We start from the raw sequence: 17,797 nt of genomic DNA, 5'->3' as shown, positions 1-17,797 counted from the left end.
CAACAAAATATCTAGAACTGTTCCAGATTTTTTCCAAAATTCACATCTTCAAAATGATATGTGCAGTGTCATCTTTTGAGGGTTATATCTCGGAGCCGAATTTTTTTTGGAGAAAACAAAAAAAAAATATATTTTTCTTACTTAGTCCTTCATTTTGACATTCAGTAATATCTGAGACTCTGAAGGTAAGATTTTTTCCTAGCCTGCCTGAATTGATATGGACTATACCACTTGTAAGCTCTACTTCTACATCTACATAGATGCTCTGCAAGCCACCGTACAGTTTGTGGCGGAGGGCAGTCTGTATCACTACATGTCATTTCCTTTCCTGTTCCACTCGCAAACGAAGCGAGGGAAAAAATGACTGACTGTATGCCTCCATATGAGCTCTAATTTCTCGTATCTTATCTTCGAGATCCTTAAGCGCATTGTATGTTAACAGCAGTAGAATCATTCAGCAGTCAGCTTCAAATGTCAGTTCTCTAAATTTTCTCTTTTCTTGAAAAGAATGTCACTTTCCATCCAGGGATTTTCGTTTGTGTTCCTGAAGCATCTCCGTAGCTCTTACATGTTGTTCAAACCTACCGGCACCAAATCTAGCAGCTCACCTCTGAATTGTTTTTTCGTCAATCCGACCTGGTACAGATCCCAAACACTTGAGCAGTACATAACAGAACCCAGTATACTGTCCTCGAGGGCAACTGCAGATTGCTGCCAACCCCTGAGATCTATGGATGAAGTCAACAGGAAGATTCCATACATCTACATTTCCAGAAAGAAAACTGATGAATGAAGTCAGGGGAGACTTTGCTTCTCATCCCGTCCAGTAAGTCTCCACTGACCCCGGGTTCTGGGTGACTTTTCTGAACTGTACCTCTTTCCCTAAACCTCTTCAGTCCTTTTCCTTCACACCTCTTCCTTGCCCTTCAGCTCTTCTGCCAGAAGAAGGAGCCAGTGATTCTGAAAGCTTGTAAAAGTTAAACCTTTTTGTGTGTGTGTTCTGCCGCTGATTGGTGACTAGATTTTTTTTATCTATCCATTTACATTATATTGTCAATAATTGATTATTTTCGTTGTTATATTAGTCTATGTGACAACTTGGCTGATTTAATGTACATGTCAAACTTATTTATGAAATTAATCATTAAAATCCAGAAGCCCTGTGACAAGTGGGTATGGAAATGCCATGTGGAGAATTGTGGTTTTGGGGGTCTTGGCATTTGGTTCCTGTTTGAGCTAGGAACATAGGGTAAGAAGGTTTTGGCTTAGCCCAACCAGCAATCATTTGTGTTGCTATTCGAACATCTGTCTTACAGTAGATACAGGGAATAGGCAAAATAATGTGAACTCCTGTACTTACTTGGGAATGGTTTATTGATAACAGGTGGGACCCTCATTTGGCCATAATACAGCTGCAATTCTTGTAGGAATGCTAGTGTGTAATGATTGTATAGTCTCCAGTGGAATGTTATGCCACTCTTAGATCAGAATCTCTTCTATCTCCTGTAGTGACGGGGAGGTGGAAATCTGCTCCAGAGTCTGCACTCCGATATTGCCCGCAAGGGTTCGATAATGTTTAAGTCGGGATTGTGCTGGCGAGGGAAGACACTGCAGTTCAGTTGCATGCTCCTCTTACCACGATTGTGCTGTGCTGGCTGTGTGAATGGGTGCATTGTTGTCCTGAAATATGGCATCATTATTGGGGAACAACATTTGAATCATGAGGTGCAATTGACCATCTAAAATGTTTACATAATCGTTGGCTGTAACATGGCCTTTGAGAGTAATGGTGGGACCAGCAGATTACCATGATATGGCTGCCCACACCATCAAACTTCCACCTTCCACCTTCATGCTTAACCATTGGAATCAGGCAATCAGGATTGTAGGCTTCTTTTAGCGTTCTCCAGACGTAAACCCAACTCGATGTTGGAAATAATGAAAACATTGACTTGTCGGACCATATGACGTGTTTCCACTATCAGCCGTCCAGGATTCATGCTCCTGATACAATGTTTTACTCTTATTTGCATTGGTTGTCATCACTAATGGTTTCAGTATAGCAGCTCATCCTTGAATATTTGCTTTATGGAGTTCTCGGCGGACAGTGTCGATTGATATGCAGTCTCAAAGATGGCTATTGAGCTCTGCAGTCACTTTAGGCACCATAGTTTTGTGTTGTTTTGACACAATTCGTGTTAGTGTACAATGAACTGTGTCATTTAGTTTTGATTTGCACCCACTCTTATGTTTACACAGTGATGTCTTGCCATGTTTTGCATAGACTGTCATGACTGTTGAAACAGTTGCTCTTGAAACATTCAGTAAGTTGGCTGTCTTGGTTATTGATGTTCCAGCTAATCGGTCACCCACAATCTGTCCTCTTTGGAACTCTGTTCGGCCTTTCATGGACGTCAACCTCAGCATCTGAATGTAAATATGAAATGTGCACTACTGGGAAGCAACCTGCAGTGAAGCCTAGTCCATACTGAACACACACAGTCCAGCGCAACATGTGCCTTACCTGCATTGTTGACCGTCAGTCACAAACATCCCATTACTACCACTGTTCACATTATTTTGCCTATCCCCTCTATGTTAACAGTATATTACCCAAGGTTGAATGGTGAACGGGAGCTGGCTCTCAGGCAAATTGTGCGAATCAGTTAATCCCATTTGCATAAGATTTTAATTGGATTGAAATTAATGCTCAGCTAATGACACAGTTCTATGTACACTATTTGGATTTTATATGCAAATACAGTCATCCTTGTTCAGATTTTACGTGCAGAAACAGTCACCCATAAATAACTTTGGACTGGAACGAGACTGATGGATCAAATTTGATCCAGCATTGTATTAGACCTAGGTGTAAGGTAAGTTTTAACTGTTTGAAAACCTTTCTTCTTTTGGGTTTTCCCAGCTTGGATTAAAAGAAGACATTGAAGCAATTCAGATGCGGGTGGCCAGATTTGTTAGCAGTAAGTTTGAACAACATGCAAGTAGTACGGAGATGCTTGGGAACTCAAATGCGAATCCCTGGAGTGAAGATGATGCTCTTTTCATGGAACTCTACTGAGAAAATTTAGAGAACCGGCATTTGAAGCTAACTGAAGGACAATTCTACTGTCGCCAACATACATTTCATGTAAAGTCCACAAAGATAAGAAAAACTGGGCTCACACAGAGGCATAGAGAGAATCGCATTTCCTTCACTCTTGTTCACTAGGAAAGGAAATGACTGTTAGAGGCACACGGTACTCTCCAGTGCACACCATATCTACATTTACATCTGCATGGATACTCTGCAAATCACATTTAAGTGCCTGGCAGAGGCTTCATTGAACCACCTTCACAATAATTCTCTATTATTCCAATCTCGTATAGTGCACAGAAAAAAACTAACACCCATATCTTTCCATGTGAGCTCCGATTTCCCTTATTTTATTATGATGATCATTTCTCCCTATATAGGTCGTCGTCGACGACAAAATATTTTCGCATTCAGAGGAGAAAATTGATCATTCAAATTTCATGAGAAGATTCTGCCGCAATGAAAAATGCATTTGTTTTAATTATGTCCATCCCAAATCATGTATCATTTCAGTGACAATCTCTCCCCTATTTCTCAATAATACAAAATATGCTGCTCTTCTTTGAACTTTTTTGGTGTACTCTGTCAGTCCTATCTGCTATGTATCTCACACTATGCAGCAGTATTCTAAAAGTGGACAGACAAGCATAGTGTAGGCAGTCTCTTTAGTAGATTTATTACATTTTCTAAGTGTCCCGCCAATAAAATGCAGTCATTGGCTAGCTTTTCCCACAACATTTTCCATGTGTTCCTTCCAATTTAAGTTGTTCATAACTGTAATTTATGATCTTTGGGTTTGACTGATTCATTGTGTAACCAAAGTTTAACGGATTCCTTGTAGTACTCCATATGGATGACTTCACACTTTTCATTATTTAGGGTCAATTGCCAAATTTTGCGCCATACAGAAATCTTTTCTAAATCATTTAGCAATTTGTTTTGATCTTCGATGACTACTAGTCAATAAATGACAGTATCATTTGCAAACTACCTAAGCCGGTTGCTCAGATTGTCTCCTAAATCGTTTATATAGATAAGGAATGGCCTGTAACACTACCTCGGGGAATGCCAGAAACATATCTGTTTTACTTTATGACTTTCTGTCAATTTCTATGAACTGTGACAACTCTGACAGGAAGTCATGAATCCAGTCACCTATCTGAGAGAATATTCCATAAGCATGCAATTGCACAACAAGCTGTTTGTGTGATACAGTGTCAAAAGCCTTCTGAAAATCTAGAAATATGGAATCAATTTGAAATCTATTGTAAGTAGCAGTCATCTCTTCATGCAAGTAAAGAGCTAGTTGTGTTTCACAAGAACCATGTTTTCTAAATCCGTGTTAACTGTGTGTCAATAGACTGTTCTCTTTGAGCTGATTCATAATGTTCGAACACAGTATATATTCCAAAATCATGCTGCATATTGACGTTAATGATATGGGCCTGTAATTTAGTGGACCACTACCACTACCACCTTTCTTGAATATTGGTGTTACCTCTGCAACTTTCCAGTCTTTGGGTACAGATCTTTCATCGAGCGAACAGTGATATATGATTAAGTATGGAGCTATTGTATCAGCATACTCAGAAAGGAACCTGACTGGTATACAGTCTGGACCAGAAGACTTGCTTCTGTTAAGTAATTTAAGTTTCTTCACTACTCCGAGGATATGTACTTCTACGTTACTCATGTTGGCAGGTGTTCGTGATTTGAATTCCGGAATATTTACTTCGTCTTCTTTGGTGAAGGAATTTTGGAAGACTGTGTTTAGTAACTCTGCTTTGGCAGCACTGTCATCTATAGGATTTCCATTGCTGTTGTGCAGAGAAGGCATTGATTGTGTCTTGCTGCTAGCATATTTCACATGCAACCAGAATCTTTTTGGATTTTCTGCCAGGTTTTGAGACAAACTTTCATTGTGGAAACTATTATAAGCATGCTGCATTGAAGTCCGTGCTAAATTTCTAGCTTCTGTAGAAGATCACTAATCTTGGAGATTCTGCATCTGTTTAAATTTGGCAATTTTTTTGTTGTTGTTTCTGCAACATTGTCCTGACCCATTTTGTGTACTGAAGAGGATCAGCTCCATCGTTTGTTAATTTATTTGGTATAAATCTCTCAATTGCTGCTGATACTATTTCTCTGAATTTGAGCCACATCTGCTCTTCACTTAAATTGTTAATTTGGAAGAAGTGGAGATTGTCTCTCAGGAAGGTGTCATTGGTATCCGTATGGTTGCTTGCAGAGTATGTATGTAGATCTACATGCTAAAAACAGCTTTTTCTGTGAGGCTTTTGAAGCACGCCACTTCTAGACTTTAAACTTGTACGGAGTGCTTCACAATTGGCACAAAGGTAGATAAATGTATAAAGTCAAAACAAATTTTTTTATCCAGTAATCTTCGTCTGTTGTCAAGTTAAGCCAAATGTAGCAATTATTATGTTAACTGAATGGGTGGAAACAGTTTAAAGTGAATCAGATAAATAAAAAATACATTCTTATAAAACTGAAAACTTTATTTCAAAAATTTTGCTTCATTTGAATTTTACCTGCAAAAAACACGTGTTTTGTGATTTTTTTGTGTGTGCCATTTCTATGTTTCAGACTTCAGTGAATGTGTTGAAATTGTGTAAGAACACTGACAAATGTTGTTAATTAATAGTTGTCATATTGTTTTGTGAAAGCTTATCATATCCAGGAATATTTTCTTGAAAGAAGCAAAACTGGGGCATCTTGTACAACTTTTTGCATTCTCTAATGTTAAATAGTTTAAAAAAAAAATCGTGAGCAGTTTTCATATAGATAATTTGAGACAGTGTCGCCCAAAAAAGACACATGAAAAAAGTGTGAAATTTAGTTTTTTATATCTCTGGATGCAAGTGTGTGATAAACCTGAAACATTGCATGTGATAAGTTACTAACATAAGGTCTTAAATTCTCCTACTGCTTTCCAGTAGTTTGCAAATTGAGGGCAGAGTTGGTGATTTTTGTAAAAACCCAAAAATGGTTATATCAGCCCACTCTATAAAAAGTATTTTGTGCGATCTCTTTCAACCCATTTCTATTAGAAAGACTGTATTCTAAACCACCTAAAAAATCTAGATTTGGTTTTGCAATGGAAGAATATAGGGCCCTAAAAATAATGACAAGGTGAAGATTCAGTGAAATATACTCATATTCCATTGGTACTCAAATTAAATCTGACATTTTTTTAAAATTATTTTTTACATTGTTTAATACTCTCAAAAATCCCGATGAAAAGAAAGTGAGCTTGAGTCAGACAAACTTGAAAAAGTGAAGAAAAGGAGGAAGTCTTTTGTCGCAATTTACCGTGACGTTTTCAGCCAGTTTGTTGGTGTAATAATTATGGAATAAAACTAGTTACAAGCTTCAAAATATAAATGTTGATTACCAAGGCAGTATAGAGCACACTGGTAAAATTGTTGCAGCACAGCTGCTACACACATTTTATAAGCAATCTTCAAGTTTTACACCATTGCTACATTTGTAAATTTTGGTGGAGTTCACAGTCTGCCTGACCATTTTTGGAAAAGGATTTGTGTTAATGAGAATTTTGAATGTCTCTCTTTATTTTGTAGTGCTACTGATGTGCTAGCTATCTTTTTGGTCTAAAATATAGCGTATTTTCTGTCTGCATTGTTTGCAGTTTGTGTCCAACATAAGTGTACTGATGATACGTTGTACAGTATGTTGCTATGCTCCATGGTAGCTGAACAAATTCTGATTCTTTCAAAGTGCGAAAACCTGCAATGCCATCATCATGAGGGCCATGCTCAAAGCTGTCCAACAGCAGCCCTAGGTGGGTTTCTCTGCTAGAGGATCCCAAGCCTGATAAGGGTTTGTTTCCACGTGGTCTCCAAGCCTGAGGATACATTTCTTTAAGTGTCCCAGGCCAAAGCTAGAAGTGGTTTCTTTTAGGATCTTAAGTTCATGTTTACTCAAAGCTACTTGCTTTTTTCTCCTCCTGCTCCTCCTCCTTTGTTAATTAATTGATTTACTGTGTAATATCATAAGGAAAACTGCCACCCAAATGCTGTCATTGATGGAGCCAGAATAACTGTAATAATGTGCTGTTGTGGAAACCAGCACTTTTCACTCCTTGATGGCCAATAAAATGAATTTGCTGGTACATGCTGGTGCATAAAGCTTACAAAATTTTCCTTCTGCTCAGTGAAAGTCTTACAGGAGTTTCCAGTCCAACTTGCCTTTTCATAAATGCATGCAGGATATTGTCCTGGATGGAGGTCCTATTTTAATATACTTCCTTCACTGCCTTTAATTGTGGCCAGAAAAGAGGTTGCATCATTTCAGACTTTCGCTGACCTGAGGTGTTTCACCAGTTAGCAAAAAAGATGATTTCCTCTGGTTCCTTCTAGAGTATGCCCATGTTTAATTTACTTTTTTCAGTTTCTTATTTGCTGATGAAAGCAAATTTAATGCCAATAATGCTTTCAGTGCAGAAGAGAAATGGATCTACAGGCGCATGGATCTGCCTATTAACTGACCCTTGCAAGTTTGCTCTTGGTGCTAGTCACTTTGTTGCGCAGCTGTTTTTATAACAGGGTGACATTCCATGACTTTTGCCAAAAGAAATCCTGTCTATCATCATTCAAAAGTCTCTTTTATGATAACAAAAATTGAGAATATTTTTGAAAGTTTTGCATCGGGCACTGGAGCCGTAATTGAAATAGTGGGTGTTGGGAAATCCTAGCAAATTTTATTTTTACGTATTTACTCAGCTCCATGATAAAAATATGAATAGTTGTTGTGACATGTCACAGAGAGGCACTGATGATGCAAAAAGTGATAAATTCCACCTTCTGATTTTGTAGAAAATAGATGACAAATGGGTGGATTGATGCTTGACTACTTCCCCCGCAGCAACCTTGCCCTGCAATCTGAATGATAAGTGAACAGTTTTCAGCAAAATCCATTAGCATAATAAACTCATCTTCCTTCAGTTAAATTTAAGGACTTTGATGCAAACTCAGATGTTTGACAATGTAATGGTGGCACGACACATTCCAAATTCTTGTTCTTTGTCAATAAAATTCATCCAGTGCCATTTGCGTTGTGTCCAGTGTCTTGATCAGTATGCATTCATTGTTTATACACCGTAATTACCTGTGGGTCATGGTGTGTGATACAGCTAGTAATTGCAGACACTATAGCTTCTGGCCCAGAGAACTTTACACAGCAATGTAGCACACAGTCATTAAATTGTGGACTGCATACTGTCATATTGAGAAGTTCAGGAGGTCATCTCTAATTTTCAGACACACGAGAAGAGAGACATTTCTCCTTATTATTTGATATTTTGAGCCATTCCGTTGTTTGTAAGAACTGTGGAGCTGAACTTGTTAGAGACGTCAAAAAAAATTAAAAAGTACTTTTTTTGGACTAAATCTGTGTAAGTATTAAGTTGGTGAAAGTAAAACTGCACCAGTGTTCATTGGGGACAGGTGTGAATATTCACACAAAATTTCAACAAAATCCATGGCTGTCATGTGGGACCTTTTTCCAAAAATAGACCACTTGGCATGGAATGGCCCAATATAATCATTGTTTAACTTACATAATCAGTTCATTTTTTAAGAGTATGAGAACAACTTAACACTCCTCAAGTGATGGGTATGCGCATGCCTTTAAGAAGTGCAGCCAGCCACATAACCAAATATGCAAAAGCAACTGCAACATTGCTTGCTGCTGACTGCATCTCTGTGCTGGTGAATTACACCTATATTGATTATCTGAGCAGGTGTAAAAGATTGAGGGCGGAAGATGCAATCCAGTTTTGCTGTGTGAATGGCAATAAGCATATTATTGGAGTATGCCTTATAAAATTATGATCTGTATTTGGAGAGGAGACTTGGCTACAGCTGGAGATGAGTGGTTAAGTGAAACAAGGGACAAGTGACTGCTGTGCACTGCAAATCATGTTGCTACACAATTTATGGACAGTTAAAGTGAAGACAGTTCACTCAAATTTATTGGACCTGCTTAACATTGAATCTGAAATGTATACTTACTTGGCAGCTTTTGTGTAGGAGAAAACAACATAAGGAAAATAAGTTAATTCATAACAAAGACTAATAAATTAAATTGCATTAAATACTTTCTTCCTCATTATTGAATCCTTATGCAGTGCCTGAATTTTGTATTCTAATGTAATTATGATTTTTAACAGGAACGGGAGTGTGTGCAGCAGTTGCGTTCATTATTGTTGGAACTGAGCCGTGAACACGCAACTGATTCAGCTGCAACACAGATCAGTTCTCTTATTGCAGATGACACAAGGCCGATTGGATTGCTAATCAATGAACGATTTGTCAATATTCCTGCACAGATTTCTGTCCCTCTCCTTGAGAACCTCAGGTAAATTAATTACAGTATCATTTGCTTAAACTAATGCTCAAGTTGATTTTAATCATCTCACTTTGCATTTATTGTGTAAGTATTATCACTTCAAGAAAACAATTATGTCCAGCAGTTTTGTTGTTGCCTTAAATTTGTTTATATACTTAAAATACCTGAGTGTAATACTGGTAATGAAAGGAGCAAAGGTGACCACTCGCTGTATGGTTGTGGGGTTAGGCAATCAACAAGCATATAAACAAGACCGAAATGTTACTAAGCTTTTGGATAGCTTGCTTGAAGATAAGCCTAACAGAACACACATACCGGGCGATCAAAAAGTCAGTATAAATCTGAAAACTTAAACCACGGAATAATGTAGATAGAGAGGTAAAAATTGACACACATGCTTGGAATGACATGGGGTTTTATTAGAACAAAAAGAAGTTCACAAAAGGTCCGACAGATGGCACTGGACAGCAAAACGTCAGTGACCCCGTAGTGGCCGACCGAGCACAAGGCGTAATGCTGCTGAGACAGTTCAGTAAGAAATGGAGACTGTAGCGGGTTCGTCTATGCACGGGGAAGTCAGCTCTTGTGCAGTCGCACGTTGCACATGCTTTCCATACACTACTGTTTGGTTGGCACTTAGGTGTACCCTCGGATGCTATCCGTACAAAATCCATCGGCATCATGAACCGTTACCTGGCGATTTAGTGAAGAGGAGGGCATTTGCGGTGTTGGTGTTTCAAAAGACGGCGGAAGATGATTGGTTGAGTAACGTGTTGTGGAGCGACGAAGCTCATTTCGCGCTCCGAGGGTCTGTCAATGCACACAACTGCAGAATTTGGGCTACCGAAAATCCTAGAACTATCGTGGAAACTCCATTGCACGACGAGCAAGTCATCCCCAGCCTGGCTGATAAACACCTGCTGGAACATACGATGTTTATGCAGGATGGCGCTCCACCCCATATTGCTAGACATGTGAAAGATCTCTTGCATGCGTCGTTTGGTGATGATCGTGTGCTCAGCCGTCACTTTTGTCATGCTTGGACTCTCAGGTCCCCAGACCTCAGTCCGTGCGATTATTGGTTACCTGAAGTCACAAGTGTATCGTGATCAACCGACATCTCTAGGGATGCTGAAAGACAACATCCGACGCCAATGCCTCACCATAACTCCAAACATGCTTTACAGTGCTGTTCACAACATTATTCATCGACTACAGCTATTGTTGAGGAATGATGGTGGACATATTGAGCATTTCCTGTAAAGAACATCATCTGTGCTTTGTCTTACTTTGTTATGCTAATTATTGCTATTCTGATCAGATGAAGCGCCATCTGTTGGACATTTTTTGAACTTTTGTATTTTTTTGGTTCTAATAAAACCCCATGTCATTCCAAGCATGTGTGTCAATTTGTACCTCTCTATCTACATTATTCCATAATTTATTCAGTTTTCAAATTTATACTGACTTTTAGATCACCCGGTACATTCACACTTACAGGGAAACCTTTATAGTCACCAAAGATCCTATAACCCTTGTATGGCTGAGTCTCATTGTGATATGCTGGTGATCTGGACATAGGACCAAGACACACTATCCTAATTGCTCCACGTCCTGAACATCTTCTCTCCTGCCCCTTTCACCTGATCTTTATCAGTTCAGCCACTTCGCAGGACATAAACCTCCACACCTTCGATGGATCCATGTTAAGCTAAACAACTGTCAACAGTACCTCCACTTTGATGGCTGCCATTCCTTCCACAGTGAAAGTCTCTCCAATAATCCCTAATCACCCATGTACAGCACATCCACTGTGACAAGCAATTCCTTCCTCAGTACTCTAAAAGTCATACTAAAGTCACACCTGGTCCACAAACGTATCTCCTGTGGCATATAATATATATTCCCCAAATGCCTTCAAAAACCAGCTGCAAAGGAGCATCCTCCTCTGTGCCCTATATTACACTGAAATGGAATGACTTAACCACATCCTTTACCAGGTTTTTGACTGCTATTGTCTTGCCCAGAAATGAGTAACATCTTCCCATCTGTGCCAAAGTGATATTCTGTCATCCATTCAATCTCCAGGATACAGGTCCATTCTGATGCCACCCCAACACCTAACCCCTTTCTACATGGGTCATATGCGAGTGGAAAACACGTACTATCACTGTCTTATCGTGGACATAGCCTACTCTATCAGAGGCAGGGCCACCTCTGAAAGTAGTCATTGCCATATGCCAAGTTTTGCACTGCCTTTAATATGACTATGACCATGAACCAGCTGTCCACTTGAATAAATGTCCACTGCCCAGACTGACCATTACAGAGCATACCACTGAGCAGAACATGATAGACTTCAGTGGCTGTTCCACACCCCTTAATGTGTGGATAATGCAGTATTGGAAGCTACGCAATACTGACCATCCTATTACCTACTGAGATAGGAAAGATGGTTAGGGAGTGGGAAGTGTGTATGAGTTTGGGGTAAGAAGGGAAACAACAAGGAAAACAACAGAAGCTAAAAGGGGAGAAGGGGAAGAACTTGTTCTACTACAGGACACTATTAAAAGTAAGTCAGAGATTCTACAGATAAGAGAGGAAGTAGGAGATAGTGGTAGAAGTAAAGCTGTGAGGGCGCATCTTGAGTTGTAATGGGATAGCTGTTATTAGAGCACTTGTCTGCGAAAAGCAAAAGTCCCAGGTTCAAGCCCTGATCTAGCCCACAGTTGTAATATGCCAGGATTTTGTAGAATACCACAATACATTTGTGTAAATAAAGTGACTTATTAGACTACCCTACAAACATCTCTTTCCATTACATTTTCTTGCCAGTATCACAAACAGATGTTATCACAAATATTGTGGTGAGGGAAACTCAGATGTCAAATTAAACTATTTTCTTATGAACAGAATGCGACAAGACTTTTCATATGCCCAGTGAAGCATCTAAAACACCTTTTTTGTACACCTACAAGACTAATAATTTTACAAGCTTTATGTTCTTAGAACATGAGCTTGTGAAGTTGTCTTCCTATGGCTTTGCCCCACTGTAGGTGTCAGGGTTGCAGCCACAAGACATGAGCAGATGTTTTGCTTTGTGACTGACCTTGTCATTGTTAATTTAAAGGCATTTCAGTGGTGCTTCACCGTGTCCACAACTGGGCTATGATTAATTCCAGTTTACTGGGATCATGTCACAGTTCGCAGCTTTTATATCAAGCTGACCACTGAAGTATACATATGAGTATTACACTAGACAGGGGGAAACCAAAATTGAAGTACATTGTCAAAGAATCAAAAAATAGAGAGCAAAATGAATTTTTAAATACCCTGCAATAAATACCTGTCTGGTCATGTTAATAACAAAATCTTTGTTGAAATTTGGTATGTTTTAACATCTGGTTTTGAAAAGTGCCTGCAGTAGCCAACGTTTCTTCAATCATAGCTATTTATTTTCTTGAAACAAATCTGGTCGCTTTTCGCTGATGAATTCTTTGTTTATTTTTGAATCTATGAATCCAGCTGTCAAAAGCTTTTAATTCAAACTCTGTACACTGTTGTGCTACTGCTAAAGCCTACTGTTGTAAATGCAGTGTAGTCATTTGCTGATAATTCTCTCGGGTCTCAACAAAATGATCATATGTCCAGGAACTGATTACTGCGTACTTATCAAATTTATTACCTCCTTGTTTTTAATTTCTTCTTTCTATTGGGATAAATATTTCTTCTTTCCTAGCCAGCTGCATCCCTTTTATTTATTTATTTTTTGTTTGTAGTTTCCACGTGGGATGAGCCTTTGCGATATTAGCAACGTTAATCTTGTGATCCAAAGAAAGATGGTCTACTTGTGTTGCCTTCTTTTCTTCTGATTCATATTCATCAGATGAGCCGTGGTCTTCTTACTTTCCAAAAGGATCACCTTCAGAGTTTTTATTTTCTTGAGCAAGTTCATCACCTGTCACAATTATTTTTTCAGCCATGTCCATAGTATGTATGTAAATTTCTTCACCTGTCAACATTGCTTCATGAGAAACTGTTGAAGACTCTGAATCAATCAAATTATTTGCAGCAAGCAAGTTTTCATAATATCCACATCTTTTAACATCACCTTCAACACTTAACTAAGTTAATCTAAGTTAGATTAAGTAGTGTGTAAGCCTAGCGACCGATGACCTCGGCAGTTTAGTGCCATAGAAACTTACCACACACACACACACACACACACACACACACACACACACACACACATGAGGGAAACATTCCACGTAGGAAATATATATCTAAAAACAAAGATGATAGACACACAAACAAACACAAACATACACACAAAATTCAAGCTTTCGCAACAAACTGTTGCCTCATCAGGAAAGAGGGAAGGAGAGGGGAAGATGAGAGGAAGTGGGTTTTAAGGGAGAGGGTAAGGAGTCATTCCAATCCCGGGAGCGGAAAGACTTGTCTGCTTGTGTCTGTATGTGTGGATGGATATGTGCGTGTGTGCGAGTGTATACCTGTCCTTTTCTCCCCCTAAGGTAAGTCTTTCCGCTCCCGGGATTGGAATGACTCCTTACCCTCTCCCGTAAAACCCACTTCCTCTCATCTTCCCCTCTCCTTCCCTCTTTCCTGATGAGGCAACAGTTTGTTGCGAAAGCTTGAATTTTGTGTGTATGTTTGTGTTTGTTTGTGTGTCTATCGACCTGCCAGCGCTTTTGTTCGGTAAGTCACCTCATCTTTGTTTTTATATATAATTTTTCCTACGTGGAATGTTTCCTTCCATTATATATATATATATATATATATATATATATATATATATATATATTAAATTCCGATATTATTTCACAATACAGAACACTCCAATCTATGCAAAAGTCAGGTTTGAACTGGCACTGTAGCAGGTAAGACCCATTGCTTGATTGGTTCTGTGTGGGCTTTGACACTTCGTGCCTGTGTGCCTTTTTGGATTTACAACTGGGTAACAGCTATACTCTGCTTTTCCAAGAAGACACCGGTTTCCTTGAATTTACAACGAATATTTATAACCTTTTTACAGCTAATAACATAGTCCAATTTTATAATTACAGTAATTAATGCTTTAATTTACCTCCATTAAAAATGTATTTGAAATTATGCAACTTTTTAAAAACAAGATATTGATGAGGGTTATTCACATTTTAAGTAGCCTGTGGCAGCCATTTCATAAACAAAATAAAATTATTTACGATTTAATTGATTATTAATTAATTATAACAACTTGACTGACTGAGGTATTTTGCCTTTTTGCTGGAGTGCTACTTCTGAATGTGTATGAGGTGCGTATGAGCTACACTTAAAAAATTCTCCTTTTCTCAGAATTTTATGGATAGTATGCTCTAAGACTTCTAGGATTGGACACCCAGGGGGTACACAACCAACCTGTGAAGTCTCATCCCAAACTGAATTTCTGAAACTGGAAGGTGTAATAACTTCAAGTTGGAACAAATATATTTCAAGGAAGACGCAATACATGAAAGTCACAGATCAAGTAAACAGAGTAAGACGTGTGTACACTTGAACAGTCAAATCATAACTGAGTCCAAGTCTAGCCGCTGGCTGACTGGCCGCTTAGGTGGTGCTGCTGCTGCATGGCTGGCAGACAGCGCCACATGTAGAGGACGCGCGTAACTGCGCGGCGGCACTTTGAAAGATCGGTGAGTCACAACAGAAGGTACCCTTGTTAGAGAGCAATAAATTTGAACATCCTCTTTAAGTGTGGGAAAAGCATGTACAACTGACATCGGACTTGAGCTGTAGTATACAAAGGACAGTGTCTTTATCCAAGTACAAATGATATTCAAATTATTCTACAGTTCGTTTGTAATTACATTGCAAGAATGTGTAGTCATCTTTCTCTGACATTCATGATGGAAGACTTTCATATTTATGAAACAAAAGTTGCCTTAACCAGTAAACAGGGATGTATAAAAGATGTGATATTATGTTCAACCAAAATTTTTTGAGCTAATACATCAGAATTCTTATTTTAAACAACGGAATATCCAGTACGGAATAACGACAATATTATGAAAAGGGCAGACTGCTACTCGCCATATAGCGGAGATTCTGAGCTGCAGACAGGCACAACAAAGACACTACTAAACACGTAAGATTTTGGCCAGAAGGCCTTCTTCTGAAAGAGAGACCCCCCCCCCCCCCCCCACACACACACACACACTTGGGCACAAACACAAATCACTCACACAGGACCACTGCTTCTGTCTTCTGGGGCCAGAGTGCACGCATTTGTGCAAGGATGAGAGAAGCTGTCTGGGTGGTGGGGGTAAGGAGGAGGCTGGGGTGGGGAGGGGGTGGGAGAGCAGGGCATGGTAAAGTGCTGTTTGTGGGACCATTGGTTATTAGTAATGTATCCTAATAAAAATGTACTATCCTAGGTTTCCCCACAGTGCTAATTATATATTAAATGTCTTTGTTGATTTTATATAATTTGTGTGTGATTTTGTTTCAGCAAGGAAATAAAAAGAGCAAAAGAGAAGAAAATGCCATTTGACTTTGCATATTATGTAATAATATGCAAGTTATACAAAGCAGATAAAACATCAAAAAAGAAAAAGAAAAACAAGAAAGCTGACAGTGTGTGTGAACAAGATATAATTTGGTCTAACCCTGAAGAGGAAATCATAAATCAGGTATATCATTGTTACTTTTTCCCCCACACTACTAGCGCAACCTTCATTAGTTTTAGTGCACTAGCTTTCATCAGTGTCTGGTAAACACTGGAGAGACAAACAAATTGTTAGTTACTTAACACAGATGTGTGTCCATTTATCAAGAAGTTAAAAATATATGATCTGAACTCTCAGATTTTTTTTTTTGCAGTAATGGAAAATCTGAGATAGAAACCATAAACAAAAATGAGGAAGGGCTAGTTGATATGTTGATATGTGGTGCTTCAAAATTTGTGCATCTCACTCCCTGTCAGTTGCCATTCAGTTTTCCTGTTTCCCTCTCCTGTCAGCCTGATCAGTCACTCATAAAAATACGGATAGACAGTGTCACCCTGTACACATTTGCACATGCTCAGATACGTCACACATAAAAAAATTAAAGTTGAATAGTAGTCGTTTCCTCATTTTTGTTTATGAAGTAGCTATATCTCTTTGATATGCAAGATAGGGAAAAAGCGATAGAAATAGAATTTTTAATTTATAAAATGCTACAAAGTGACATTTATTACTCCTTCGACATAGCAAATATTCAGTGTCAAGTTACTTGAGGATCGGTAGACCACAACTGTACAAGAAGCAAGACCCCAGAGCTGGGCAACGATAAACAGTGTATATTTAAGCACCAATAAGTGGCTAATAATACTTTCAGGCTAGTAAACCAAGATGATTTGAAAAGGCTAATGCAATATGACCCCTCTAGCTGTGAACATCAGACATCTGTGCCCACAGGTGTACAAGCAACTACTAAGATGCTAACTGCAGTGTAAATTATTACTCAGTTCACAACTGAAGACTCCTGAAGACTTGGAGATATATGCTGTAGCAAAATCTTAAAATTATATTTTTCTTAATGTGACTGATTTAAGTGATGACATGATCTTGCAGGCTTGATAAGTATTCACTTTTCAGGCAGAGGTGGTGCCCCTGTAGTTTAATCAGTGTTCTGTTACTGTTGACTGTTAGTGTTTTAAGTGTGTCGCTGTTAAGTGTAATGTCTGTAGTAAAGAGCTGTGTGACGTTCCTGATTTGTGAACCTCACAGAAATAAGTAATTTGAAGATGACATTTTGTTGAGTTTGAAGTTAACATAGGTTTTAAGTTTGCAACCGAGCAAATGGCTGGTATGCAGGCAGTCCTCATTCAGCACCGAACAATGCTGGCTAGTGAGATGTTGATGGTTTAACAAATACTCGTACAATTTCTAAGAGTATAAGAGTACATATTTAACAGAAAAATTTAACTTAGTCAAAAATTGTAATGTTTTGTTATATTTGTGGAACATGACATTTCCTTTTTATTCACAAGTAACAAAATATTTTGTGCCAGAACCCAGATTGCCTGAAGAAGCAGAATGCATTTCAGTGAAGCTTAGACCTTTCTGTAAATTCTCTTCATAAGAAAAAAGTTTTCACAACGAAATGTTCACACATAGATCTCATCTCAGCCATTTGTGTGTAGTTTGGGACTTTACTTGTACATGACAATACTTAATGTCTGGAGTTAACTGAACTGATGAAAGATATTAGAAAAAATTGAACTGAAGAAAGGTATTAGAAAAAAGTAAAGTGTTCTTTATCAAGCTATGTTTC

The 17,797-nt window shown here is 38.6% G+C and overlaps 1 protein-coding gene across 1 annotated transcript in view; it reads left to right on the top strand.

The window, feature by feature from the left end:
* LOC126473193 (protein BCCIP homolog) overlaps window positions 1–17,797 on the top strand; it is a 50,326-nt gene that overhangs the window by 25,795 nt on the left and 6,734 nt on the right. Inside the window, exons 4-5 of the mRNA XM_050100088.1 lie at window positions 9,306–9,493; window positions 15,990–16,170. Coding sequence (XP_049956045.1) covers window positions 9,306–9,493; window positions 15,990–16,170 — 369 coding nt within the window. The remainder of the gene's footprint in view (window positions 1–9,305; window positions 9,494–15,989; window positions 16,171–17,797) is intronic.

Source organism: Schistocerca serialis, chromosome 4 (genome assembly GCF_023864345.2).
Source record: "Schistocerca serialis cubense isolate TAMUIC-IGC-003099 chromosome 4, iqSchSeri2.2, whole genome shotgun sequence".
Lineage (NCBI taxonomy): Eukaryota > Metazoa > Arthropoda > Insecta > Orthoptera > Acrididae > Schistocerca > Schistocerca serialis.
Note: the sequence above shows the minus strand (reverse complement) of the source record. Positions and strands in the feature narration are given on the sequence as shown.